This window comes from Phragmites australis, chromosome 17 (assembly GCF_958298935.1).
Source record: "Phragmites australis chromosome 17, lpPhrAust1.1, whole genome shotgun sequence".
Lineage (NCBI taxonomy): Eukaryota > Viridiplantae > Streptophyta > Magnoliopsida > Poales > Poaceae > Phragmites > Phragmites australis.
The window spans coordinates 28,884,464-28,912,121 of NC_084937.1; the positions used below are offsets into that span (position 1 = coordinate 28,884,464).

The 27,658-nt window shown below is 44.0% G+C and overlaps 5 protein-coding genes across 6 annotated transcripts; 2 read left to right on the forward strand and 3 right to left on the reverse strand.

Annotated features, from left to right (window-relative positions):
• Window positions 1–7,361: 7,361 nt before the first annotated feature.
• On the reverse strand, window positions 7,362–10,925 carry LOC133897062 (uncharacterized). Its single transcript, XM_062337638.1, has 4 exons — window positions 10,658–10,925; window positions 8,595–8,977; window positions 8,203–8,260; window positions 7,362–7,551 (listed from the first exon to the last, which is right to left on the reverse strand). The coding sequence occupies exons 1-4, from the start codon at window positions 10,923–10,925 to the stop codon at window positions 7,535–7,537; spliced, it is 726 nt and encodes a 241-aa protein (XP_062193622.1). The 3' UTR covers window positions 7,362–7,534.
• Window positions 10,926–11,936: 1,011 nt separating this feature from the next.
• LOC133897400 (transcription termination factor MTERF2, chloroplastic) lies at window positions 11,937–16,284 on the forward strand. The gene is made up of 8 exons (XM_062338129.1): window positions 11,937–12,609; window positions 13,063–13,200; window positions 13,296–13,541; window positions 13,640–13,753; window positions 13,874–14,056; window positions 14,511–14,728; window positions 15,006–15,465; window positions 15,697–16,284. The coding sequence occupies exons 1-7, from the start codon at window positions 12,022–12,024 to the stop codon at window positions 15,334–15,336; spliced, it is 1,818 nt and encodes a 605-aa protein (XP_062194113.1). The 5' UTR covers window positions 11,937–12,021; the 3' UTR covers window positions 15,337–15,465; window positions 15,697–16,284.
• Window positions 16,285–17,522: 1,238 nt separating this feature from the next.
• On the reverse strand, window positions 17,523–20,209 carry LOC133896833 (uncharacterized). Its single transcript, XM_062337482.1, has 2 exons — window positions 19,938–20,209; window positions 17,523–17,917 (listed from the first exon to the last, which is right to left on the reverse strand). The coding sequence occupies exons 1-2, from the start codon at window positions 20,109–20,111 to the stop codon at window positions 17,843–17,845; spliced, it is 249 nt and encodes an 82-aa protein (XP_062193466.1). The 5' UTR covers window positions 20,112–20,209; the 3' UTR covers window positions 17,523–17,842.
• A 485-nt stretch (window positions 20,210–20,694) lies between these two features.
• Window positions 20,695–23,031, reverse strand: LOC133896832 (uncharacterized). Its single transcript, XM_062337481.1, has 3 exons — window positions 22,712–23,031; window positions 21,628–21,837; window positions 20,695–21,084 (listed from the first exon to the last, which is right to left on the reverse strand). The coding sequence occupies exons 1-3, from the start codon at window positions 22,943–22,945 to the stop codon at window positions 20,971–20,973; spliced, it is 558 nt and encodes a 185-aa protein (XP_062193465.1). The 5' UTR covers window positions 22,946–23,031; the 3' UTR covers window positions 20,695–20,970.
• A 103-nt stretch (window positions 23,032–23,134) lies between these two features.
• Window positions 23,135–26,598, forward strand: LOC133896830 (RCC1 domain-containing protein RUG3, mitochondrial). Of its 2 annotated transcripts, none has more exons than XM_062337478.1 (6): window positions 23,135–23,631; window positions 23,794–23,933; window positions 24,087–24,281; window positions 24,826–24,954; window positions 25,199–25,354; window positions 26,052–26,598. In XM_062337478.1, exons 1-6 carry the CDS (start codon window positions 23,153–23,155, stop codon window positions 26,252–26,254), a joined length of 1,302 nt encoding a protein of 433 aa, XP_062193462.1. In that variant the 5' UTR covers window positions 23,135–23,152; the 3' UTR covers window positions 26,255–26,598. The 2 variants fall into 2 exon arrangements, with proteins under 2 accessions (XP_062193462.1, XP_062193464.1); XM_062337480.1 differs by lacking the exon at window positions 26,052–26,598 and adding an exon at window positions 25,761–26,045 and having other exon boundaries at window positions 23,153–23,631.
• The last annotated feature ends 1,060 nt before the right edge of the window (window positions 26,599–27,658 follow it).

Consider the following 27,658-nt stretch of genomic DNA (forward strand, 5'->3'; position numbering starts at 1 on the left):
ATGCATTTGCAGTCCAATTAACTAAAGATAATGTAACACCCTACTTCCAACTGAGCCTAAACATTTGAAAATAGGAAATTTTGGCAGCATTTCCTCTGTAGAGTGGTATAACTGACCACAAGATAAGTTCTCAGGCAGCCAAAACATGATATAACCAACATTTATATATCACCTTCACGACGCTACCAGCGTCTCACCACAACATATACCAAAACAAACGGCAACTCATCAACAAAGCTCAACTCAAACACCGGGAGACTATCGGCTTTGTGATGAGGACGTGCGTGCAACTACCAAAAACCATCCCCCGACATGCACGTCAGCAACTAAACATACCTGTAAAAGATTTAACAGGGGGTGAGACAAGCTCAGCAAGTAACAGCTATGTATATAAACACATCTCACTTAAAACAAAAGCATTTAGAAGTAAAACGTTCTTCTTTCAGCAATCAGAACAAACCACATGGTTTTTTTTAAGAGACTATTGTTTCAGAATTTTCGTTGAAACAGAAACGACAACCTTCAATCTCAGTCTCCCACAAAACATGGCATTCAACTCCCAGCATTCTGAATTCTCCAAATATCATAAAAAGAAATGTATGAATGCCATGATGCAACTCCATTTTTGAGAGTTGGACGATGCCAACAGCTCATGCAACTCCATATACCGGTACGAATCACGCACGATGGCAGTGATCGGCCTTTATCACCATATGAAATGCATAAATGCATATGTATGCATGTGAATTGACGTCAATTCTTTATTTCTCTTTGAATAGCTCAAGATGAAAACCACAACTGATTCATGAAAACCAACTGATTTCATGAAGATAATGGTACAGTTCCGATTAATAAGAAAAACCTTGATTTAAATAATTCAAAAGCAACGACATCCATAAATTAAATGGATTTGAAAATAAAACCATATATTTCAAATTTCTGTTTGCAAAAGAAGTAAGACATGAATATAAACATAGCATAGAACCACACCCCCAAGTTACTTGCCTTTTACCAAAAGCGACGAATCCAAAGCAAAATCACGGCCGCCCAGAAGAGGTACCACCTGTACAGGTATGTGATTAGCACTAAAACACATTTGAAGCACATACAATAATGAAGCGTCAACCCTACGTCGAAAAACATCGCATCTACGCCGACATTTAGGACAACTGAACAGAGAGCTGTATCGCATGAAATGATACACTATTTACAATTTAGGGTTGAACTAAAATCCTCATTACTTGGATTGCACTTCGATGAACTGAATACTGCAACTCAAATGTCGTATCTTCGAGTCAACCTCGGTTATCAAAAAGAATCGAACTATCGATCACATGAAATGATACGACATGAATTAACTGATTGATTTAATCCAACCACAAACGTCCAGAAATTACCGAGAATTCGCCTTCGAAAGTTTGACGACGAATCCGACGAAATTCCAAAATTTCCAACTTTTCCCCCCTTTTTTCCTCTTTTCTTTTTTTTTTCTTCCTTTTCTTTTCTTCTCTTTTCTTTCCTTTTCTTTTTCTTCCTTCTTCCTGGCTTTTTCCTCTGCCTGGCGCTGGCCGCTTCGGCCGGCGGGGCTCTGGCCGCCCGGCAGAACAGAGAGAGAGAGGGGGAGGCAGCCGGCGGCGGGGCCGGTGGTGGCCGGCGGCAGCAGCGTCGGCCGGCGGCGGCGGGCGCACGGCGGACGGCGAGCTGCGGCGGAGGGCTGCGGCGGCGCCGAAGCAGGCGGCCGGCGCGGCAGCAGGAGCTGGCGCACGGTGGCCGGCGGCGGGCTGCGACAGCCGGAGCAGGCAGCCGGCGCGGCAGCTGGGCGCGGCTCGGCAGGAGAGAGAGAGAGTGTTCGTGAGAGAGAGAGACAAACGAGAGAGAGAGTCACGGCTCGAATACTCTGGATGGGTCGGGGTGACGACCGACCCATCCGGCTTTATCCTCTTTTTTTATTTTTATTTTCAAAACAACGGACGGTCTAAATTTATTGGGCTCGCTACGGGTTCCAGAGTGCCCGGAACGGACATATGAATAGCAAAATGAGTTCGTCTCGACGAGATGAACGCAACCACGAACTCCGATCTGTCATCCGAGCGACGGATTAAAAAGTCAAAGTTTTGGTCAACTCTCTCTCTTTTCTTTCTTCTTTTCTTTTTTCCTTCTTTCTCAAAAAACCAGCATTACATTCTCCCCCCCTTAAAAGAATTCGTCCCCGAATTCTGCCGCTTTCATGACAACTATGAAACAGAGATATAAATATTTCAAAACTTATGACTCACCAGTCTCAAATAGCTCAGGATACTCCTTGCGCATTTGTTCTTCGAGTTCCCAAGTTGCTTCTCGTTCTGTTTGATTTGTCCAAAGCACTTTCACAAACTTGATAGTTCTCCTCCTCATAACTCGCTCTGAGAAATCCAAAATACGTACCGGGTGGCACTTTACAGTCAGATCCTTCTCTATCGTGATTGATTCCACATCAACTTTATGCTCCGGATCTCTCAAATATTTTCTTAGCATAGAAACATGGAAGACATTATGTATTCCACTCATTGAGTCTGGTAATTCAAGACGATACGCCAGACTGCCTACACGGGCTATGATTAGAAATGGACCGATGTACCTCGGGTTAAGCTTCCCCGACCTTCCAAAACGTACAACACCTTTGGTTGGCGACACTCTGAGAAGAACATAGTCACCAACTGAGAATTCTAGTTCTCGCCTCCGGATATCTGCATAGCTCTTCTGTCGACTTTGAGCAGCCAACAGATTCTGACGTATTTGGTACACCTTCTCTGATGTTTGCTGAATCAAATCCGGACCAAGTAATGATCTCTCTCCAACAGAATCCCAACACAAAGGGGAAACACACCTTCGGCCATACAAAGCCTCAAAAGGAGCCATCCGAATACTAGCTTGATAGCTGTTGTTATAAGCAAACTCTGCTAAAGCCAGATGGTCTTCCCAACTACCTTTCCAAGATAAGACACAAGCACGGAGCATGTCCTCCAAAGTCTGAATGGTCCGCTCTGACTGACCATCCGTCTGAGGGTGGAAGGCTGTGCTAAGAGAAAGTTTCGTGCCCAAGGCACTTTGCAAACTCTGCCAAAATTGAGATACAAATTTAGAATCCCGATCTGAAATGATCGATTTTGGCACACCATGCAACCTTACTATTTCCCTGATATATAAGGGAGCCAAATCATGCGCCGAACTGGTTGTCTTCATTGGAATGAAATGTGCAGATTTTGTAAGCCTATCCACGACAACCCAAATAGCATCTCCGCCTCGAGGTGAACGAGGCAACCCAACAATGAAGTCCATAGTGATATGTTCCCATTTCCATTCTGGAATTTCTAAGGGTTGCATTAATCCTGCAGGTCTTTTATGTTCAGCCTTTACTTGTTGGCAGACACCACAAGCTGCAACATACTTAGCAATATCCACTTTCATCCTTTTCCACCAAAAATTTTGCTTCAGGTCTCGATACATTTTGGTTTCACCTGGATGAATGGTATAAGGAGCCCGGTGAGCTTCTCTCAATATATCCATTTTCACATCTGTCTTCTGTGGTACACAGAGACGGCCTTTAAAACGTATTGCACCTTGCTCATCCATATTAAACTCTTTTGATTTTCCTGTTGAAATTCTCTTTCGAACTTCTAAAAGAAGACGATCATGCTGTTGAGCTTCACGTACACGTTCAGGTATAGCAGATTGGATAATCATTTGAGTTTCTTGCTGCACAGTGCCAGCAAAGCAAAAAGATATCCCCATCCGATCCAACTCTGAATGTAAAGACATTATTGCTTTAGGTACACCTGTTCTGCTGAGGGCGTCAGCTACCACATTAGCCTTTCCAGGATGATACTGAATTGTCAGATCATAATCTTTGATTAATTCTAACCATCTCCGCTGTCTCAAGTTCAGATCTCTTTGAGTGAAAATATACTTGAGACTCTTATGATCAGTGAAAATATCACATGACTCCCCATACAAGTAATGCCTCCAACTCTTCAAGGCAAAAACCACTGCAGCCAATTCTAAATCATGAGTGGGGTAATTCTGTTCATGAGTCTTCAATTGTCTGGAAGCATATGCAATTACCCGACCTTCTTGCATAAGCACACAGCCAAGCCCAATCCGAGAAGCATCAGTGTATACTGTGAAACGCTTACCACTCTCGGGCAAAGCCAAAATAGGAGCATTCACCAGCTTATTCTTTAAGGTTTGGAAACTGACCTCACAATCATCAGTCCATACAAATGGAATACCCTTTTGAGTAAGTCTAGTCATAGGCTTTGCTATAATGGAGAAGTCTTGTACGAAGCGCCGGTAATAGCCAGCTAGTCCAAGAAAACTTCGAATCTCTGTCACATTAGATGGTCTTTGCCATTCTATTACTGCAGCAACATTCTTTGGGTCCACAGTAATACCATGTTGATTAATAACATGCCCAAGAAATCCAACTTCTTCGAGCCAAAAGGCACATTTCTTTAGCTTCGCATAAAATTTATTCTTCCGAAGAGCCTCCAACACCAGACTGAGATGCACCTCATGTTCCTCTTTTGGCTTGGAATAAATTAATATATCATCGATGAAAACCACCACAAAGACATCCAGATATTCATGGAGCATCCGGTTCATGGCTTCCATAAAAACAGCAGGGGCATTCGTTAGTCCAAAAGACATAACTACATATTCAAAATGCCCATACCTTGTATTGAAAGCCGTCTTCTCAATATCCTCATCTCGGATTCGCAATTGATGATAACCTGATTGCAAATCAATCTTCGAAAATATCATAGCACCCCTCAACTGATCAAAAAGATCATCAATACGAGGTAGAGGATATTTATTTTTGATTGTCACTTGATTAAGCGCCCGATAATCCACACAAAGCCTTTTTGTGCCATCTTTCTTTTCCACAAATAAAACAGGGGCAGCCGAAGGCGACGTACTCGGTCTGATAAATCCCTTAGCAAGGAGTTCATCCAATTGCTTCTTCAATTCCATTTGTTCCATTGGAGCCATTCGGTACGGAGTCTTATAAATAGGTTGTGTACCTGGAATCAACTCAATACGGAAGACTGTTTCTCGTTCAGGAGGCAATCCTGGAAGCTCACTAGGAAACACATCAGGATAACGACACACTACTGAGATATCTTCCACACGTAGAGTGACATCCTGCCCTTCAACCAATGACCAAAGAGCACCAGATTTCCACATCCTTCGGTTAGGGAAAATCCTGCACAACATGGAAAGTGTATATGGCAAGGCCTTCCCTTGGAAAACAATCTCCACTCCTGATGGAGCTCGCAAGGTGATGATTCTCAAAGAACAAGAGATAATGGCTTGGTACTGGGCAAGCCAATCCATACCAAGAATAACGTCGAAGGACTCTAGATTAATCATCACCAAGTTAGCTGTGAATTCCTCGTCTCCAATATTTATAACACACCCCGGGCAGACATAAGAACTGGATATAAGACCACTGGGGGAGTTAACTACCACAGATTGTCCAATTTGTTGTACTGATAGTCTCGCTCGTTTAACGAAGTCTACCGAGACAAATGAAAAGCTAGCTCCAGAATCAAATAAAACATGTGCATCAAAAGAGTCCACGGGTAAGATACCTGTCACCACGTCATTATGACCTCCAGTCTCAGCACCAGGTAAAGTATATAACCCAGGAGGTGCCTGAGATGAAGAGGTTCCTGCCCCGTGGGAAGAAGATGCCCCAACCACCGGTGGTGTCGGTGTAGAAGTTCCCTGAGGAAACATAGGCTGATGTGTCCAGTAAGGCCCAGTGGGAACTGTAGAAGGAAGATAGTACTGCATCGGTGGAGCCATCGGGCCAGTGATGACTGTAGGAGCAGGAGTAGCAGCCAAAACATGTGCTGATCCCTTCGATGAAGAAGAAACCCCAGATGAAGAAGATACTGGTTCCCACCTGATGCGACTGTTTGGGTTTCTGCGACACACCACATCTTTGTGGCCGGGACGACCACATACTGAACAACTCCCTCTCCAAGAACATTCACTCTGCATATGTGAGTCACCACACTTGAAACACACCAAACCAAAACCGGGTTTAACCACTGTACGGAACTGGGTACTGGTGCCTGGAGAATGCATCTGAGAGGATCCACCACGGTATGGTTGGTGACGTTGCTGTCCCTTGTACTTCTTATGGATGGGACCACCAAAACGACTCCTCTTCTCTTCTGGCCCTTTATGCTGATCTGCTCCCGAGGTCTTGCGAATATCATCAGTGTAAGATTGCTGCAGCTCAACACCAGAAGCCTGCTCAACCATAGAACGAAAATCTGTAACAGGAAAAGCACCAAGCACATGACGAATAAAAGGCTTCAAACCCTGCCTGAATCGTCTGGCCTTCTCCGCATCATCGTGGGCTACATGAGGTACAAAGCGCACAATTTGATTAAAACCCACTTCATATTCTGCCACTGATTTCTGACCTTGCGTATAGTTGTTTAAATCAATTTGCATTTTATCCAGAAAAGTGGCTGGATAGAATCTCCTCTCAAATTGTCTGACAAACTCAGACCAGGTCAGATCTCCATGGGCAACAGTCCTGGCTGACTGTACACCTCTCCACCAGATCTGGGCTTCTCCCTTCATCAACTGTACCACATATCTGACCTTGTCTCGAGGCAGCACATCAAAAGCATCCAGCTGCATCTCTACATAAGCAAGCCAATCTGCAGCCTGAATTGGAGTCCCTGATCCATCAAAAGAGTCCAATTTCATACTGACCCATTCACGGAGCGACACACCACTAGTAGCACCCCCTTCAGGCATCTCACGTGCCACAGCTCTAACAGCAGCAGGAGTATTTGGAACAGCCTGCCTCAATGCTCTGAGCTCTTCTTGTATTTCCCTCATAGTGGTCATCAGCTCCGCTTGACTGATACTTCCTGTCTGAGAGGATTCACCCTCAGCAGCCGATAACTGGGCATCACCACGACCTGGGGCTCCTGTACGACTACGACCCGCCTCAGTACCTCGACCACGACCTCGCACCTTCGGCGGCATAGCTACAAACACCACAACTGGTAAGTAAGCAGGCACTAACTGCAAACATACTTCAAACAAGTAAACGAAAGGGAATAAAGCAGAACAAGGCATATGAAAAGATATGCAACCCCGTTCCCATCCTACATGTGCATGTGTGTCAGGTTCGTCATTCCATTACCTAGGATCTAAAGCCTAGGCTCTGATACCAAGCTGTAACACCCTACTTCCAACTGAGCCTAAACATTTGAAAATAGGAAATTTTGGCAGCATTTCCTCTGTAGAGTGGTATAACTGACCACAAGATAAGTTCTCAGGCAGCCAAAACATGATATAACCAACATTTATATATCACCTTCACGACGCTACCAGCGTCTCACCACAACATATACCAAAACAAACGGCAACTCATCAACAAAGCTCAACTCAAACACCGGGAGACTATCGGCTTTGTGATGAGGACGTGCGTGCAACTACCAAAAACCATCCCCCGACATGCACGTCAGCAACTAAACATACCTGTAAAAGATTTAACAGGGGGTGAGACAAGCTCAGCAAGTAACAGCTATGTATATAAACACATCTCACTTAAAACAAAAGCATTTAGAAGTAAAACGTTCTTCTTTCAGCAATCAGAACAAACCACATGGTTTTTTTTAAGAGACTATTGTTTCAGAATTTTCGTTGAAACAGAAACGACAACCTTCAATCTCAGTCTCCCACAAAACATGGCATTCAACTCCCAGCATTCTGAATTCTCCAAATATCATAAAAAGAAATGTATGAATGCCATGATGCAACTCCATTTTTGAGAGTTGGACGATGCCAACAGCTCATGCAACTCCATGTACCGGTACGAATCACGCACGATGGCAGTGATCGGCCTTTATCACCATATGAAATGCATAAATGCATATGTATGCATGTGAATTGACGTCAATTCTTTATTTCTCTTTGAATAGCTCAAGATGAAAACCACAACTGATTTCATGAAGATAATGGTACAGTTCCGATTAATAAGAAAAACCTTGATTTAAATAATTCAAAAGCAACGACATCCATAAATTAAATGGATTTGAAAATAAAACCATATATTTCAAATTTCTGTTTGCAAAAGAAGTAAGACATGAATATAAACATAGCATAGAACCACACCCCCAAGTTACTTGCCTTTTACCAAAAGCGACGAATCCAAAGCAAAATCACGGCCGCCCAGAAGAGGTACCACCTGTACAGGTATGTGATTAGCACTAAAACACATTTGAAGCACATACAATAATGAAGCGTCAACCCTACGTCGAAAAACATCGCATCTACGCCGACATTTAGGACAACTGAATAGAGAGCTGTATCGCATGAAATGATACACTATTTACAATTTAGGGTTGAACTAAAATCCTCATTACTTGGATTGCACTTCGATGAACTGAATACTGCAACTCAAATGTCGTATCTTCGAGTCAACCTCGGTTATCAAAAAGAATCGAACTATCGATCACATGAAATGATACGACACGAATTAACTGATTGATTTAATCCAACCACAAACGTCCAGAAATTACCGAGAATTCGCCTTCGAAAGTTTGACGACGAATCCGACGAAATTCCAAAATTTCCAACTTTTTCCCCCTTTTTTCCTCTTTTCTTTTTTTTTCTTCCTTTTCTTTTCTTCTCTTTTCTTTCCTTTTCTTTTTCTTCCTTCTTCCTGGCTTTTTCCTCTGCCTGGCGCTGGCCGCTTCGGCCGGCGGGGCTCTGGCCGCCCGGCAGAACAGAGAGAGAGAGGGGGAGGCAGCCGGCGGCGGGGCCGGTGGTGGCCGGCGGCAGCAGCGTCGGCCGGCGGCGGCGGGCGCACGGCGGACGGCGAGCTGCGGCGGAGGGCTGCGGCGGCGCCGAAGCAGGCGGCCGGCGCGGCAGCAGGAGCTGGCGCACGGTGGCCGGCGGCGGGCTGCGACAGCCGGAGCAGGCAGCCGGCGCGGCAGCTAGGCGCGGCTCGGCAGGAGAGAGAGAGAGTGTTCGTGAGAGAGAGAGACAAACGAGAGAGAGAGTCACGGCTCGAATACTCTGGATGGGTCGGGGTGACGACCGACCCATCCGGCTTTATCCTTTTTTTTTTATTTTTTTTTTCAAAACAACGGACGGTCTAAATTTATTGGGCTCGCTACGGGTTCCAGAGTGCCCGGAACGGACATATGAATAGCAAAATGGGTTCGTCTCGACGAGATGAACGCAACCACGGACTCCGATCTGTCATCCGAGCGACGGATTAAAAAGTCAAAGTTTTGATCAACTCTCTCTCTTTTCTTTCTTCTTTTCTTTTTTCCTTCTTTCTCAAAAAACCAGCATTACAGATAATTTAGTAAAACATAATTAGAATGGGGATCTTAAATGTAGTTTTTTAATCAAAATAAAAAACATACATCACTTGTTCTTTAATTGTCATTTTGCTAAATCAATTTGGTGTGTTATTGAAATTGCTTTTGGAATTGAAATACCTAGAAACATCAACCACATGATGGGTAGATGGGTTACAGGGGTGGGGCAACTTAACAAGAATAAGATCTTTGTCGGTGTAGCAGCCATTTTTTGAGCTATATGGCTATGTCAAAATAATATTACTTTTGAGAAAAAATCAATCACAACTACAGGCACTTTTTAGGGCATATGCTGGCTAAGATATTGGAGTCTGTTGCAGAAGGAGGAGGACATGGATGTTGTGTGCAAGGTGTGCCATGTTTTGGAGGTTGTGACTATGGATATCTTCGTCAAGAATGGGCGCTTTAGTAATAGACTCGCTGGTAGCTGATCTGTATGCTATGGAGTTTATGAACTATTGTTTTCTCCCATTTCAAATGCTTGCAGTATTATTGTAATAATGAACCCAGCTGTGTGCATCAAATAGTGCAGATACTGGAAACTCTTTTTTTCATTATCTAAAAAAAGAGAGGCTATTTTCATAGTTTGTTGGCTTATTGAAAGCATAATGTGGCATTAGTTCACATGCTCAAAATCTGATAGATTTTTTGCTTCTAAAATCTATTACCAGGCGGCTAGACAGTCCCTATAAATATTTGTGCGGCTTTCAATCTTTTGCCTACAACTTTGGTGAAACCAAAGCCCGTATCTGAGTGAGAGCGTCGGGGCCTTCGCTAGCAAAGTCAACCTTGCAACTAATGTAGATAGATGCTCTTCCTGTGTGTCCACTATCGGCGAAAGCATGCCTTACCGAATGCATAATTTATGAAGTAGGATGGAAATTATGAGCTAGAAGAGGGGAGCTTAAGGTAGTAAGAAGTTTAGGAAGCGAGAGGCTAGTTTAAGCGCTAAAACCACAAATAAAATCAGATAAATTAGTCTTAGGGCATGTTTGTTTTAGCTTTAAATTGTAAAATTGTGATCGCATAATCTGCATCTATGACAAACAGCTAGAATTTTGGTTCTAGATTATAATAATCTGACCTCCATATTATAACAATATAACAATCTAGGTTCTCCAAACTCTCATAGATTGTGAAAGGCATAATTACCAAACTAGACATTAGACTTGGTGTGAAATTACCCGCCGATGCCATTTGCCTACCCCCAGTCAAGCACCCCTCCCACCCCCCGCACCAACTGTGCCAAACACCTGCTTGTGAAGCTCTCCTTGCACCAACCCTAAGCGGCGGCTCACTGTGGCCGCAAATCCCTATGTCTGTCACTGGACCCCTCTCTCCTTCGCCGAGGCGTCTCCAGCACCCCTCTTTCCTCCCGTCGCCCCTCCCTACCGGCTCCCTGACACGCAGATCGAAGTCGACGCTTGCCTCCCTCCGAGGTGCCTCCCCACCAGAGTTGCCTTCCTGCCCGTGTATGACGACCCTCCTCACCGCCTCCCTCCCCGTCGGAGTCGACTTCATGCCCACGACTACCGATCCTCCTCGCAATGTGAAAAAGAAGTGAAGAATACTATTGTCCTTGTGGTAAAAAAGAAATTTGTAATCACTTGCATTCATCTCTTTGCAACATGATTGAGCGATCATTTGATGCTTTGAAGATGAAGTGGAGAATATTATTGGACTTGCCAAATTATTTTATGGTTAAGCAAACAAAAATAATCATTACATACATGGCTCTCCATAACTTCATTAGAGATAGTACTTTAAGGATGAAGTTTTTGAGATGTGTGATCAAGATGAAAACTTCATTCTGACCCGAGCATCTTCATCTCAAGGAAGTTATCACAATAAATTAGGAGATGAAACTCCTGACATAAACGCCTTTCGTGATAGTATCGTTGATGTTTTATTTTTTATGAGAGAGTAGATTGTTAATAAAATGTCATTTGTAAGGACAAAAGTACTTTTGTATGAATGATGTATCATTTGCTATTTCAACTTGCGAATTTGTATTTAAAATTATAAAAACAACATACAAAATGATAAATAGAAAAAATATACACTCACAACAGCATGAGGTATTATAGACATTGCACAGTAAAAACATCAATCCAACCATCCCACCATCCAGGATGTCAAAGAGCCTCATCTTCTTACAATCCAGTTTATAAAAATCTATAATCTATAAGCTACTTTTCACCCTCTACGGTTAAAACAAACAACTCCTTATAAAAACATGCTCAACAAAAGCATTACTCCTCTTGGCACATGGGCCATCTACAAACTTAGAACGTAGGAACCAATAGACTTTGATGTGTTTGGTGGTCAATTTATCCCATCGAACCTTTCTAGCGGAAATGCATCATCAAAGTATTGCACAGGATTTGCCATGAAAATGAACTAAAAAGCCAAGGAATAGAATTTCAGCCTCAGCATCAAACCAAATAATAACCAAATTCAGTGAAAGTTGCCAAAATTTGATGAGTCAAACTCAGTAATCGAAATAATTCGTTCTAATTGCAGTTTTTGCTCATCCGATGGATAATGCACGCGCGAACGGTTCAAGCGTGGGGATTCACACCATCACTCTCCCACTCGCTCCCCTCCGACCTCCGCCATGGCCATGGCCGCCGCCGCTCTCCCACTCCTCCGTCCTCCCCTCCCCAAACCCGCAACCCCACCACTACACGCCCTGCCACCTCCCACCCTACTCCACCCCAAACCGCGCCCTCATCCTCGCCCCCTCCTCTTCCTCCTCCCGCGCCGCCGCCGCCGCCGTGGCGACCCCATCGCCGCCTTCCCCACCGCCGCGTCCGTCTCCGCCTCCACTGTCCACGACGCCCGCGAGGCCGAGGCCGCCGTCGCAGAGCTCCTCCGCGAGAGCGGCGCCTCCCCGGCCGACGCCGCCGCAATCGCCGCGCGCGCGCCGGCCTACGCCGCCATGCTCGCCGACGGCGTCCGCGACCTGGACGAGCTCGGACTCTGGGCGTCGTGGAGCTCCTCAGGCGCTGGAGCCCGGGTGGGCCGCGGCGGGGCCGTTGAGATGGGGAGCCTCGGGTTCGGGAGGAAGGTGTACTACATGGGAAGGAGCAGACGCGACCACGCCGTGGTGCCGCTCCTCGAGAGCGTCGGGGTGCGGCTCTCCTCCGCCAAGCTCATCGCGCCCTACGTCTCGGCCGCCGGCCTCCCTGTGCTGATTGAGAGGGTGAGACATATTCAGTGTGTTTGGTTCAACATGAACAAAATTCATTCTAGCTATTAAACAGGGAACACTCAAACTGATAGGAACTCTCTCTCTCTCTCTCTCCAAAAAGTATTGTCCGCAGCTGCAAGCTTCTAGTCCTGCACAGAGTATGTGCTCAAGTACGTGAGCCAACTATATGCTCATTTGTGCCACTGATCTCAATAGTACTTCATTTTTTTATATCGTGTCACGAAACTAATTTATGGAATCATTTATGATACCTAAGATTAGAAATTTAGAGTACGTGCAGCAAATTTTCATTAACACTAGTCAATGGTGACAATACATCTCTAGTACCACAGATACTAGGGATTATGATAATGTTAGATTTGTTTCTTTAGTTGTGGTAGTTCTTGTCATCATCTTATGTTTGCCAGACCACTGTATTCATTGCTTATGTTTATTCACATATAGGTTAAGTTTTTGAAGGAAATGTTATTTTCAAGCAGTGGTTATGCAATGCTAATCGGAAGGAATGCTAAGCGCATGATGATGCACTTATCAATACCTGCAGATGATGCACTCCAAAGTGCCTTATCATTTTTTGAAAAAGTAAGTTTCTGTCCCGATTATTATTTCTCATGTCAATTTCCTTGCATTGAGTATCTCCAGAAATTGCATTTTTTTCCCCGGACTTATTTTTGTAGATGGAGGCTAGGTATGGTGGTGTTAGCATGTTGGGACATGGAGACGTGTCATTTCCGTATCTCATTGAATCATTTCCAATGCTTCTTCTCTGCTCAGAGGATAATCATCTCAAGCCATTAATTGATTTTCTTGAGTGCATTGGAATTCCGAAGGAAAGGATTGCATCAGTTCTGCTGTTATTTCCTCCTATTATCCTTTCTGATGTTGAAAATGATATTAAGCCAAGGATTCATGAATGGGAGAAGGTATTTATGTTTGTGATGTCTCTTGGAACCTGCAAGATTGGTGTTCACCTGACTATAAGAGCTATAGTGTAATATTGTCCCATTTCTAAATTTTCTAGGCTGGCATCGAACAAGAATATATTGGTAGGATGTTGTTGAAGTATCCATGGATTCTTTCAACAAGTGTGATAGAGAACTACAGGCCGATGCTTTTGTTCTTCAACCGAAAAAAGGTATCTGGAAAAAAGAAATTTCCTACTCTGTCAACTTGGCTCAAGTCCCTGTTCATTATGTATTCTGTACTGCCTTCTTGTTGTTACCAGGAGTCGTAAGTCAGTTTTTTTTACTTTCAGATTTCCAGTACAGTCCTTGGTATTGCTGTGAAAAGTTGGCCTCATATTCTTGGCTGTTCTACAAAAAGAATGAATTCAATTCTGGAACTATTTGATGATCTGGGCATCAGTAAGAAAATGGTGGTTCCAGTTATTACATCAAGTCCACAGTTGTTGCTGAGAAAACCTAACGAGTTTCTGCAGGTGTGTAACGATCCTTGTGGTTTCATTTACATATTTAAACTCCTCTTGGTAATGGAAAAGCTACTTTTGGTTGCTTATAATTTTTTTTAAGCAAATTGGAACCTTCCGTAAAAGAAATATTTTGTTTGGCCACTATCATATGTCATCCATTAAGACATCCATTAAGTTGACATAGATAATGGCTTTCGTAGATGTACATTGAGTTTTACAGCTTCACATCTTTTCCCAATCAACAAGAATGAAGTTATCTAGGATTAAGATTTATGGGGCATGAATGTGGTGGTCAGCATCAATGCTTTGTTCTTGCTGTCTGTCTGTAACTGTATCCACAGTGCGCAAATTTATATCCAAAATTTGGGATGGTCTTGATTCACCTCTTGCGTTGTTGCTCTTTTACATATTTGACTCTCCAGTAATTGTATCTCATTACTAACTGTTCTACCTCGTGTTTCAGACTGTTTTCTTTTTCAGAGAAATGGGTTTCGATAAGAAAACCATGGGAAAGATTTTGTGTCGTTCTCCCGAAATATTTGCTTCAAATGTGGACAGTACCCTCAAGAAGAAAATCAACTTTCTTATCGATTTTGGTGTTTCCAAACATCATCTTCCTCGCATCATTAGGAAATATCCAGAGCTTTTATTGTTGGACATAAATCGTACATTGCTCCCCAGGTATGACTGTAACTTAGTGTAGTATAAAATGCAGCATAGGTAGACATTTAGTATTACAAAAATTAATTATGCCATGGTCTATTTTGAGTTTTTCTACAAGCTGCAAGCTTTTGGTGCGATTACTGTCAATTGTTGCTCATCCCCTACATGGATGGTTGCACCTTTTAGAGATACTTCCTTTTGCAACATTGGAATGCTCTGTATGCACCAGTCAAGTATATTGACAAAATCTTATCATAAGTGTTCGATGCATGTAACTTTATTCCAATGTTTACAGAATGAACTACCTATTGGAGGTGGGTTTGTCTAAGAAAGATGTGCGCTCAATGATCTTTAGATTTTCCCCACTTCTGGGTTACAGCATCGAGCTTGTTATGAAACCCAAGCTTGAATTTCTACTAAGAACCATGAAGAAGCCACTTAAAGCTATTGTAGAATATCCAAGGTACTTCAGTTATTCACTGGAGGGGAAGATAAAACCACGGTTTTGGGTACTGCAGAGTAGAAACATAGACTGCAGTCTGACAGATATGTTTGCAAAGAACGATGAACTTTTTGCTGAGGAGTACTTAGGAATAGGAGGATTACTTGAGAAACCTCTACAATGAAGCAAAGATGGTTAATTTCTGGACTCAACCATGCAATGCACTATGCCTGAACTTCACAGCTTTATGCTTCCACTGCAGAGGCTGTTTTTCTGATGGGAAGCCACTTTTCCAGTGCTCGGTATTAAAAAGGTAATGCACTACACATGAAAGTTACCTATCAAAACTAACAGTAACAAATATAGATTGTTGAGTGTTGTTGTTAGTAACAAATATAGATTGTGATGTTGTCAACTCACTATTAAAATAATAGTGCATTGGGTTGCGAGAATACTTTATAATCAAGGTGATGAGCACCTTGGTTTTTGCCATGCAAAGTTTCTCAGTGGTATGTTAATTTGTGTTTTCATACTGTTCTTTTAGGTTCAGGGCTTCAGGCAAACAAGGGAAATTACGAAATAATGTGGTTTCCAGCTAGGAGCAAAAAGAAAAAGGATGCTCTTCACCTTTGTGTGAATGCCTACAGGAATCGATGCTGGCCATAATTCTCGAGGAATTATCCGTCACGCAACCCATAGTCCCTATCAATCTCTTTCTCATGGAATTGAAGCCTCTCTATTGCTTCTTGCATCTACGTCAATCTGAGCTGTGGGCTGACCAAAGGTGGTCGCTACACCCTTGACAACCGATCACAACAGAGATGCCAAATGCCAATGGTGTGTGCTGCTTCCTTGTGCATACCCAGCTTTGCATTCTGGCCATGGCCTCACTAGCAAAGATTAACTCTTGTTGTTGCAACGGCCTGCTGGTATTTCGACTGTAAAAAGGCGTACACACATCATATTTCTTACAAATCCTCTACAGTCGATGATGTGGCCTTTGATTATGGGGGAGTAGATGGTGAAATCATGTTTTGTGTTATCCGGATCAAATAAATCTGATGGATGAGAGCTTGGATTGTAATGGTGTCTAAGAAAACATTATTATCTATACCATTGCCCTTTCTTTTCATATGATCATCTTGTAACTTGTAAGACATGGTAAGTGGGGACCTCTGGTGCTATTCCCGGCAACAAGAATTAACCAACAATGCAACAAACCAGAGCATAATCTTGCCCGTTCTTCCTCAACTCGACGCAGATAGGCAGGGAATTTCAAAAGCCTGTTGCTCGATTTCCTCCTCGCAGCCACACGTTCTTGCCGACTTCATGGCCAATGATTAATCAAGACCCTCATGTAAGCTGTCACTTGTGGATGGCCGCCGGCTCGAGGTCGTCGACGAGGCCTCCACCGAGAGCTCGCTCAGCAACTACGTGCCCGTCGATCGTCGAGATGGCACGGTAGATGGTCTTCTTCCACGAGGCGGACGCCGTCCGGATGGCGCGGTTCGACGCCGACCAGATGGTGCTGGAGGAGCTGCTCGCCCAGATGCACGGCGTTCCGGTGCGTGGTGACCCGCGGCGAGCGAGGAAGGTGGAAAGGGACCCTTTTGCGATTATCCTCGTAATTCTTGACCGCTCAAGTCCGATCCAACGGAGGAAACACACCCATGGGTTGCCGACCACCCCTCCGTCCTTAACGGCATCGTCGGCGACAGCCGCGCCTTGGTGGCCTCCACCGCTAGCTTCTCGACACCTTGGCGGACGTTATGCTGCACATGCGCTCGGATGCACTCACCGGAAGCCGAGTGTTGGCAGGTGCGGCTCGCTGAAGCAGGAGGTCTGGGCGTCTGGCCAGGCTCGTCGGTGAGAAGCACGGCGTTCTGCAGTACAAAAAAAGCATGCAGAGCAGCAACAAGAGGCGCAACATTTTGCGGAGGGTAGCAGTGGAAAGGTGCAGCCTCACACTCTCACTCCTGAGGTGACTGAAGAGCTGTTGATGCCTTCAAGGAAGGAAGGAAGGCCCTGAAGCTGAAGATGGCAGCAGCTCCACCGAAGGACCAACATTTCGCAACAATGGAGATACAACATCAGTTGGAATCCAGAATCACGACACGGAAAGAGTCTTCCTTCCTTATGCACGGGCGAGGCCCTCAACAATGGCGGAAAGAGTCGCTGCTTTGCTAACTTGGTGCGTTTGCGCTTTTGTTCGAGCAGCAGAATTTTTCAGAATTCAATATCTGGGTACGTGAGGAACAGGCCGCCGGGAAGCTTCTTCTCATCGCCTCTTACATCACCTGAACAATGCACAAAGCTGTTGCTTGCAACATATCGCCTGCCACCACACATCGATGAAGTAGAATTCATCTATGACAAACTGATAGCATGCCATCACAAACATGCGATAACTAAGAATCTTCACTGGTGAAGTACGCAAAGGTCAACTTGCCGTGTCTACATTCACAGCATCAAACCCCTCAAGTAAATTCATCAGAGGCTTATGAAATTACCACTTTATTTTAGTTCGACAGGCACTCCTTATATGACATGATGAAAAGCCAAAAGCCATTACACGTAGCATTCCAGCATTTGTTCATTACACTTCTTCCAGCATTGATCGCTGACCACACACACACAAAAAAAAATGTAGAAGGAGCAGGTGCCTTCCATGCAAGTTGGAACACATCCCTTCAGTACTCTTTCTTGCCAAAGTTTTTGCACCACAGTTGGGATGGGATCGGCCGGACTGGGTGATGCGGGCGTTGCTGCATAATAAAGTATAACATTTGTCAGTGCTGCGCTGTACGCAACTTATTCCAAAACGAAAGAATAACACAGTGAGCCTGTATGACTGTACTTATCCTCTTAACAACAGGCCTGCTGGCTGAACAAACAAGGCGAGCTCTGGAACCCACATTATGAAAACAGAAATTGCATTATATTGGTCAATATTCAATTTAGTATGCAGTCATGTTCTTAGCCAGCTTTACGTAAAATTAATAATGGAATTTTTTTGAGATTGTTCTAACAAGTGAAAAGAATACACATTAATAACCATATAAAATATCTTATAATGCTGTACCCTGTAAACACGTGGCATGCTTGACAAGTGTCACCAAGAACTTGCACAAATGCAGCACATTTTTAAGAGGAGCAACTCTGATTTGTTTATCATTATCAGATTTCCCATGCTCATAGGTGCATACTAGCACTAAGTGTCGTCCAAGATACGAGTGAAGTGTCTGACATAAAACAGTGATAACACAAATGCAGCATACTTTAGTTGTTCATCTATCATCAGCTACCATTATTTTGCACCTTTGCCCTACAATAAGTAGCAATGCAAAGCAATGTTCAGTATATAATTTGCTTTAGAACAGAAAATGTACATTCCTACGTTAGTTATTTCCATTAATATCTGTGAAAGGTACCATAAAACATACAAATCTTACCTTACATCTATAGGACTCCTTCTCAAAATAAGTACATCATGTGCTCCGAATTGGACTAAATTACCTACTTGTGAAGGGAGTGCAAGCCCCATAAATTTTGTATGCACCCTAAAACCCTTATGGCCCTACTACACATGCTCCATTTACCTTACTGGTGCATGTTTTCTCAAGATATAAACAAGGTCATTATTCTAGTGACTTTTTCAACATTCTAAAAAGCGTTAGGCGAGCAATGGGGTGGCGCCTAGCGCCTAATCGGGGGGCGCTAGTGATCACCTAGGTGGGCTAGGCGGCGATTAGGTGCTAAGAGGAAGGGTGGTGCCCAGGCACCACTTAGACTGTCTAGATAGCTGCCTGTTAGAATAATGATTTTGTAAGACAACTTACGCACATACTCTTTGGATACCTTCATGATGTTTAATTGGCACTGAAAAGTACGATGGGTGAAAGAGGTTGAACCATAAGTTCAACCAAATTATAAGAAATACTTGCAGTGCAGGATGGTTAGCCCCATATTCTGCATATGGCTTACATTCTGTAGTCTGTAATGTATCACTTTGACCAGAATGGACTACATGCTTTCATTGGCAAGTGGATCTTACATGAAATAGCAGCCTGCCTGCTTGGGGACACAAGTGGTAACTGGCAACCACATATAGTAACATCTCACTTCCCTATCCTCTTTCCTCTCCATCAGCCTTTGTACTCCTTAGCTAACTAGTGAACATGCACTATGCAGAAGTTCCATCAAAGAAGTTCAGCGAAATTACTAGACCCATTAGGATCTGTGCGCATGTGTACTGCCTGGCTGGCTAACATGTGATTGTCAGCAAGTCATCCAAATAGGAACAAGCACGATCATTGCAATTTGTCTACAGATCATTTCAGAACAGCAGGCAAATTACAGGAGTTTTATTATTTTTTCAATATAGCTTTCGAATCAACCCACTCCAATTAAGTAACATCCTATTCTGAAACTGCATTCCACAGCAACACTAATTTAAGATTTCAAGGGTACTTCCACCAGGATCACAAGCATTACCCAAATGGCACTCACAACTCACAAGTTTTGAGTTTTACAGCTGAATGAAGAGCAGAAGCAATTGGCTATCACTTCCACATTCGAGCTGTGCGCTATGTAGACTGCGTAAACTGTTCGTAGCTACTAGTTCCAATGACGAGAAGTCTCGCCAGCTCCGTAAATATTCGTTCGCCACAGATCTAATCTCTAGGCTAGACTAAGGGTCACCTCAAATCCTTCAGACCGTGTACGCCAAGGAGGGGGAGAAGTAGCAGGGTTAGAGCCTGGGTGGCGGGGGCACGGCATGTATACCTCGAGCTCGGCGGACTTCATGGCGATGGGGATGCAGATGAGGAAGATGCCGAACATGGCGATGGCGGTGTTGCGGCGCCAGTGGACGGGGCGGCAGTAGGGTCCACCCGTCATGCTCCACACCTTGTGGCGGAAGTCGCCGCCCCCGTGCCCGCCGCCATGGTCGCCGCCCATCGTCGTCGCCGCCGCCGCCGCTCCTCGGATTCAGTCAGATAGGGGGTGAGGTGTGAGCCTGACCGTGGAGAGCAGTTTTTGGGCAAGGGACCCTGCTGATTTCGCTAATTACATTCTAGTACTGCCGATTGGGAAAAAAAAATCAAGAAATACTGTAACTACACTTTGTCTGATGAAGCCCTTGTTTGGAATGCAGGAATTGAAAAAAAGAGAACATTCAATATTCTTCAAAATTTGGTGAAATTCCCTCATTTGAAATTATGTCATAAACTCATCAACTGTACCTACCTCATTTGACATTTCTGACATCAAACCTCGACTTTTCAAATTGTTACGATTTGAATCTGTTTTAAACCCGAATAACATAGGTTTTATCACTTATGCGGATACAAGAAAAAGAAGTGGCATACATGTTTACAATATGTTTCTAACAGCAAAAGCCAAGAATTATTCAGAAAGTAATGATCAGTGTATGATGTTATCCATGACAAATAAAGTTTTGCAAACCCATAATATTCAGGATAACATTCGCTCCATCAAGTATTCAACCTTTGCATTGAAGCAGAAACAGCAAGTCACACGATTGATCAACAGCAACAGTGTTGTTCCTTGGCCAGGGCAACTTCTTTGTGTGACAAAATCATAAGTTTGTATTTATAATACATACACGAGATTTGATTCAAGAAAGCAAAGCACAATGAGACTAGCCACTGTGGTTTCTACTCCTGTGAGACCTAACAAAGCTCTTCGCCTCTTCCGAATTATATGTGTAAATACAGTAGTACAACTAGAGGGGAAAAAAGATCATAAGAAAGATACACAAAATCAACTTAAGCTTCCAAACCATTATTATCCAATACTAGAACCTAGGAGGGCTTGTTGGGATTCTTGCAGCCCCCTGCATAAGATTTGCACGCCGTTTCCGGTAATATACGAATGGACCGCTTACTAACAACATACTGGCCATTATCACCTGCAAAAGGACATACCTTTGAGATTCATGCTAAGAAATAAAGGGAAATTTGTATCGGATTCTCATTGACTAATGAAGATTAAAGATAAAACAAAACATCAATAAAAATGTGACATTGTTAGTGTTGAAGGAGTAAGTTTGTGCTGGAAAGAGAGTACAACCCATGCTTTGCATTTTTAGGGTACAAACACTGTCCTTTTACTGGGATGCTTCAATTTTGCAAGTAAACCGCATGGTCAGAACACAAAGCTCCAGATATCTACTGTCGCAAAATGAGAAGAAAAGGTCTGTGTGTCCTCTTGTTTAAGGGTGAGATTCAGAGCCCTGGTTTGCAAAAATAATGAAATAAGCCCAGAAAGGCCAGAACTATTTCTCACTTAACATTTTTTTGCAATTTTCTTCCACAGTTTTTTCTCACTTTCCATTCTTTGCTCCCTATGGTATTAGTGTTAGCAACATGTTATACTGAAGTAAATGAGGAATATATTGCAGACGGTACAATCTCTGTAATAATAGAAGATAAAAGTTCTGCGAATTTAATACCTCGAAACCAAGAACAGATAACTTCTCTTCACCCTCCAATGGCACACAACTCCTGTAAGTAATATAATGCTTTGTGCCACTTGATGTGGATGCATCATCTAATACCTTCCTCTGCTTGCTCTTGTTTCCTTCTTTTGTAACATTTTGTACTTGTACACATTTCAAAGGCAGGCGATAGCCAGTTTCGCTGCAGCTGTACTTTTCATTGTTCTAAAAAAATGATATGTTATTGTCAGGCCAGCAGGACCAGTACAATGGAAACGAAATACGCAAGCATGCCATTTCAGTATGACAGTGAAATGGTCTTGCATGGTTGTAACTTGTAATCTGAAGTATTGAACCCAGGCTTGTTATCTATGAAGTGTTCAACTCCATTGAGTTAAGTAGATACAAAATATGCAGCAGCTGAAAATATATAGGTCTATTGTCTTTGCTAATGGGGCAAACAGGAAACCTCTGCCTGTCTGCCACATGTTTCTGCAAATACTATCATCCAACTTAAGTTTCTGCAAATACTATCATCCAAATGATCGGAAAAAGAGAAACCCTTGGAGCAAATTAAAAGATAAAACTAGAAACTCCCCAACATGGCACAAAGTATCTCTATTCCCCTAATGCTGCGGGTGCGCAACACCTCAGTCTCACCTTAACGATAGTTTTTCTTCCTCAATGGCACCTCATTCTCTATAGCATCAAAACAGCACAACACGAATCGGGCGAGAGACTATTCGATCATATATTACATAGTAACTTGGACTTGGCCTTAATCAGTGCCCGGAACCAAATGTACCAGGTGAAGCAAATCGAAGTACCCCCCAAAAAAAAGGGGAACAAACAGGCTCGTTTTTCCAGTTAACATTAATCAAGATCTGATCTTTTCCCACGATAAAGTTCTACCATTCTAAGCTAGGAACACTAATTACCCATAAACTAGGGAAAAAAACAAGGAATGTATCAACCGACCCCCAAATCCCACTGGAACAGCATAATCTTCTTGTTTCACCAATCAAGATCGATTTTTCCCCCAGCCGACATTCCAATACAATATGTACGCGGACTCCAGAAGAAGAGAAAATCGCCTGACCTTCTCCGAGTACTGGCAGGGTATGCAAGGACCGGATGGGGTGCACTGGTAGGAGGCGTTCCCCTGCGCCTCCACGAAGCCGAGCAGCGACCTCCGCGTTCCCGAGGCCGTCGATGCGGCCGCCGCCGCCGCGGCGATCGCCGGGGGAATCCAGCATAGGGCGGCCACGGCAACGAGGAGCAGCAGCAGAAGGCGCCACCGCCAGGAGGTCGCCGCCGTCGCCTTGTTCGCCATGGCTTCCGCGGCTGCTGATCTCGCCGACCTCGCTTGGTGCGGTGGCGACGCGGTGGCTATGGGAAGTTGGACGCGCCCGTTAACCCGATACTTTTAACGGGCACATGGAAATTAACGGGTTCAAACCCGTAGACCCGACTTTATACTAGCTGTCGTGTTCGCCGCTTCGTCTCTCGCAGACAAACAAACGCGCCGCCGCCGCCGGCAATGTTCCGCCGCCTCCTCCCCCTCCGCCGCCGCTGCTTCTCCACCTCGGCCGCCTCGAACGCCACCCCAACTCTCTACTCGAGCGGCACCAACCCGTTCTCCCTCCTCTCGTGGGGCCGCGGTGCGTCCGGCCAGCTCGGCGGCGGGAAGGAGGAGCGCCGGCTCTACCCCTCCCCCGTTGCCCACCTCCTGGTCCCCGACTCAGACCCGCGCCTCGCGCCCACCCCCGGGTGCCTCCCCGTGGATGCGGAGGCATCCGGCGTGGAGGTGGGGATCTCCTGCGGGCTCTTCCACTCCGCGCTCCTCGTCGATGGCGACGCCTGGGTGTGGGGCAAGGGCGACGGCGGACGCCTCGGCCTCGGCGACGAGTCGTCCGCCTTCGTCCCCCGCCCCAACCCGAACCTCCGCGAAGTCCGCCTCCTTGCTCTCGGCGGCATCCACTCCGCCGCGCTGACCGCCTCCGGTGACGTCTTCACCTGGTGAGGAAACTGCCACATTGCTGATTTGAAAAGTTTAGTATGTGTATACTTCATGTGATTAGATGTCTAATTACTTGTCACTCGATGAATGAATTGTAAGAAGAATGCATTGCATTTTGATGGATGTGGCTGCTGCATCACTCAGTTTACTGTAGTCTGCAGGGGTTATGGTGGATTTGGAGCTCTGGGACACTATGTTTACCATAGGGAGCTGTTGCCGAGGCGAGTGAATGTCCCTTGGGAAGGGAAGATAATGCACATTGCTACTAGTGGAGCGCATACCGCAGCAATCACAGACTCAGGCCAGTCTTATTCACGCTTGATCCTAAACTATAGTTTTTGATCATCTGATACCATCTTTCGCAATCAATAGTGCTAATATCACTATCCATGCATTGTTAGTCTCTTGCTATTGTTGAATTCCCTCAGCTCTGATCATTGTACTTTGAGAACAGGTGAACTTTACACTTGGGGTCGTGATGAAGGCGACGGTAGGTTGGGGCTTGGAAGTGGAGGTGGTCCCGGTGAAGCTGGCTCCCTCAGTGTACCTTCCAAGGTGAATGCACTGCCTGTTCCAGTTGCTGCTGTAGCTTGTGGTGGCTTCTTCACGATGGCGCTGACTTCAGATGGGCAATTATGGAGTTGGGGAGGTTAGGCTCTGACTAAACATCAAACAACGACTCATACTGTCATACACATTTACTAAGAGTTAGTGTTTTCCTCTAGATGGCATAGCAGTTTTCCAATAAATAGCCTGTTTTTGTTTGCATACCAGATCCTTCATTTCATTATCAGACATAGCTTAGCTGACTTTGATATTGTCTCCAATCCATGTAGAACACAATCTCTGTCATGCCTTTTTATGTTTTCAGTTGGCCACCCTACCCTAGTAAATTGACCGGTAAAAATATCAAAGCTAATATGAGTATTGCCAAAACACTCCAGATTTGATGTGCATCCATTTCTTCTCCAATTGATATGATGCTAGAGTCTGCACCTTTTTATTCCATCGTGTTAAGTTACATGTCAAAGGAATGCATCCCTTCATTTTGGCTTTCTACTGTAAGAGAATAATGTATTTTTGAGTTTTGAATTGCGCCCTCTCGTCTAATTACTCATCAGTTTAAATTTTCCTAGTGCCTGTTGGCAACTTATTGATGTACTGAATGATCACATCTTGCATGTCATTTTCAGCAAATTCAAACTTTGAACTGGGTAGAGGAAGCAATTCCAGTGATTGGAGGCCACAGGCTGTCCCTAGTCTGAAAAATATCCGCGTAATCCAAGTAGCATGTGGTGGATATCATTCTTTAGCTTTGACTGGTAAGTTATTAGAACCTGCAAATTCTGATCTTTCCTGAACTTTTGTTAGAACATACAGGAACCAATATAAAGCCACTGCATTTGTAGAGAGAGATTTGTTTCAGTCCTATTAATATCAAATTGCAGCTGTAGCACCGCTTTGACTCCTATTAATTTCAATTTGCAGTTGTAGCACTGCTGGCTGTTGCACCATAGCATTGTGTGAAATGATGTGAAATTTCTCACTGATCTTAACTGTTTACAGATGAAGGTGAAGTTCTCTCATGGGGACATGGCGGACATGGACAACTTGGGCATCCCACCCTTCAAAATCATAGAGTCCCACTTCCCATCAAAGCTTTATCTGAGGAGCGAATTGTCTACATAGCCTGTGGAGGATCGACTTCTGCTGCTATATCAGGTGAAATCTAGAGATTTTCTCTGGTAGTCGTTCAATACCCTAATGCTGTGCAGATTACTCTTGACATGCTCTTGGTCTCACTTATCTTTCATTCATTATTTAGTTAACTAGAATATGGTAGTACAAAAGAAAATCTTGGTTCTAGAAAATGTGAAATAAATGTCTCTGCTGGAGATCGGAAGGAATCGCCAAGGATGCAGTACCACCATATGACGACATGTAAACTGAAAATAAATTATGTATTTTGAACACCATTCTGGAGATGAATAATATTATAATGTTGAAGAGAGCACTGCTTGTTTTTTTTTGTACCGAAAGCTTGTATATTGGTACCGTGCCATGTAATTCATATTCAGCAGATAAAATCTCTATTAATGACGGTTTGTGCTATCTTTTAATTTGTTAGGTATTGATAAAGAAGTCGTGGTGCCTTTATGTTGACTAGAGTACCAGTTGCTCAATCAATTCTGATTCCCAGAATATTACATTTTTACATTGTAAAGGTTACTTCTTTGTGGCATGAGGTTGATCTACTTCATGGGTCTGGGCTTGCTTTGCCTTATTCTAGTTCTACATCATGATTCATCTAAAGAAAAAAAGTTCTACACCATAACGTCTATTAGCTAAATGCAAACAATCAAATTTCCCCGCTGTAAGCAACTCACCTGAATTTACTTTGTTTTAATTGTCTGGACAGAGAAAGGTGACTTGTACATGTGGGGAAACGCAAGAGACTGCCAGTTAGGCGTCCCTGGTCTGCCAGAAGTTCAGCCACTCCCAGTTAAGGTGAATTTCCTCTCAGACGGCGATGAAGATTTGGGCCCTCCTCGTGTCATCTCTGTTGCAATAGGAGCTTCCCATGCCATGTGCTTGGTCTCCACGCAACAAAGTGAGAAATAGCGTATTCGGGTTTTCAGCTTTGTAAAGGCGCTCATGTTTCGACATTCTAACATCCAAGTTGATTCCGGAGAGGATCATCTTCTTTCCTGGCTCGATCCTGCTGGCCCTGTTGGTGGAAGCTGGAAAGACTTGCTCAGTTTTAAGTTCGACATCAGCAAGAAACAATAAAAGCTGCGTGCTGATGAACCAGGAAAGGCCATGTGGCTGGCTTTAGGTCTGGCTAAACACAGCCATGGTAGATTCAAATCCTTCAATTTTTATAGTACTGCAAGTTCTGTGTAGACGTTCTTGGTTTTCTCAAGCACTGTGACACGAGTAATGAAACTGCGACAAACGTGAATGTACGACATGTACCCTTCTTTGTTTTTTTGGCGAAAGGGGAATATCATCATATTAAAAGGTAATAGAGATTACAATACATCCTTTTTACGGAAGGGCCCCTATCTAACATAGAAATTACATCAAGAACCCTTATGTTCTTCTTCCTCTTCGGTTCTGGCTGCTTCTGCTGCTCACCAGTCTGTCGCGCTGTGCACCAGAGCATCGAACTTCCATCCTCTCCTGCCCAAATCATAGAACGGACTCCAAACATTGGTAAGCCCCAAGAAATCCTCGGTGAAAGAACATAGGTTGTCGGACTCCCCAATTTGGTAGCACAATCACTTTGACACCACCGTGGACTTCAACCTCCCGAATGACCCAGAACACAACTCCAGTTCCACCGGTGAGAACACTGGCAGCTCAGAAACCGAACCAAAAAACAGCGGATTACAACCATAACAAACCGCCAACACAAACACCACTAACTTGCCAAGAATCTCGCTAGAGAGACCAACAGACCATCGCGACCGGAGAAGGCTTGCAGGAGCATACAAGAACTAAAAGTGGCTGGAAATGCCGTCATCGGCGGCTCCACTGGAGCCTAGCTAGACCTAAAGAAACAGATCTATAACCCTAAGAACTACAACTAGACTACACTATCAATATATTTTTCATGTGATCAATGGCACCTAACATATATATTAAATGTAGGGGGTGTTATGGGTCTTTTATGCATGTATGTGAGGCTATAGGATGCATGTGAACCTACAATGATGTATGTTTTGTTATCTCTGACTAATCCACAATAATGATAGTTTCCTTATCGCATGTGGATTGTTTTAAACTCATATTCTCCTGCGAGATATTCCTTGCTCAATATTCTCATGTGAACTTATATACTCGTTACGAGCAGTGATGCAACCAGGATGAGCAAAACCTGAATGAATGGAAAGGGGGAGCTCGAGTGAGCAAACAAGGATGAGCTGAATGTACATCGGATAAGCTGAATTTACGTTTACCTGCATCTCCTCTTAAATGAAGCCACTGCCCTCCAGCTTCTCCTTTTAAATAAAAAACTACCTA

What these genes read in the sequence shown, in the direction of transcription:
- LOC133897062 (XM_062337638.1), bottom strand. Translation starts at nt 10,925, where the DNA reads ATGAAGTCGACTCCGACGGGGAGGGAGGCGGTGAGGAGGGTCGTCATA. An exon ending in AAGGAGAGCTTCACAAGCAG is followed by an intron (nt 8,978 to 10,657) that starts GTGTTTGGCACA and finishes CGGCTGTCGCAG; the next exon opens with CCCGCCGCCGGCCACCGTGC. An exon ending in CTTTCGAAGGCGAATTCTCG is followed by an intron (nt 8,261 to 8,594) that starts GTAATTTCTGGA and finishes ATACCTGTACAG; the next exon opens with GTGGTACCTCTTCTGGGCGG.
- LOC133896833 (XM_062337482.1), bottom strand. Translation starts at nt 20,111, where the DNA reads ATGGGCGGCGACCATGGCGGCGGGCACGGGGGCGGCGACTTCCGCCAC. An exon ending in TGAAGTCCGCCGAGCTCGAG is followed by an intron (nt 17,918 to 19,937) that starts GTATACATGCCG and finishes TTTATTATGCAG; the next exon opens with CAACGCCCGCATCACCCAGT.
- LOC133897400 (XM_062338129.1), top strand. Translation starts at nt 12,022, where the DNA reads ATGGCCATGGCCGCCGCCGCTCTCCCACTCCTCCGTCCTCCCCTCCCC. An exon ending in TCCCTGTGCTGATTGAGAGG is followed by an intron (nt 12,610 to 13,062) that starts GTGAGACATATT and finishes ATTCACATATAG; the next exon opens with GTTAAGTTTTTGAAGGAAAT. An exon ending in CCTTATCATTTTTTGAAAAA is followed by an intron (nt 13,201 to 13,295) that starts GTAAGTTTCTGT and finishes TTATTTTTGTAG; the next exon opens with ATGGAGGCTAGGTATGGTGG.
- LOC133896830 (XM_062337478.1), top strand. Translation starts at nt 23,153, where the DNA reads ATGTTCCGCCGCCTCCTCCCCCTCCGCCGCCGCTGCTTCTCCACCTCG. An exon ending in TCCGGTGACGTCTTCACCTG is followed by an intron (nt 23,632 to 23,793) that starts GTGAGGAAACTG and finishes TGTAGTCTGCAG; the next exon opens with GGGTTATGGTGGATTTGGAG. An exon ending in GACTTCTGCTGCTATATCAG is followed by an intron (nt 25,355 to 26,051) that starts GTGAAATCTAGA and finishes TTGTCTGGACAG; the next exon opens with AGAAAGGTGACTTGTACATG.
- LOC133896832 (XM_062337481.1), bottom strand. Translation starts at nt 22,945, where the DNA reads ATGGCGAACAAGGCGACGGCGGCGACCTCCTGGCGGTGGCGCCTTCTG. An exon ending in CCTGCCAGTACTCGGAGAAG is followed by an intron (nt 21,838 to 22,711) that starts GTCAGGCGATTT and finishes TCATTTTTTTAG; the next exon opens with AACAATGAAAAGTACAGCTG. An exon ending in TATCTGTTCTTGGTTTCGAG is followed by an intron (nt 21,085 to 21,627) that starts GTATTAAATTCG and finishes GTCCTTTTGCAG; the next exon opens with GTGATAATGGCCAGTATGTT.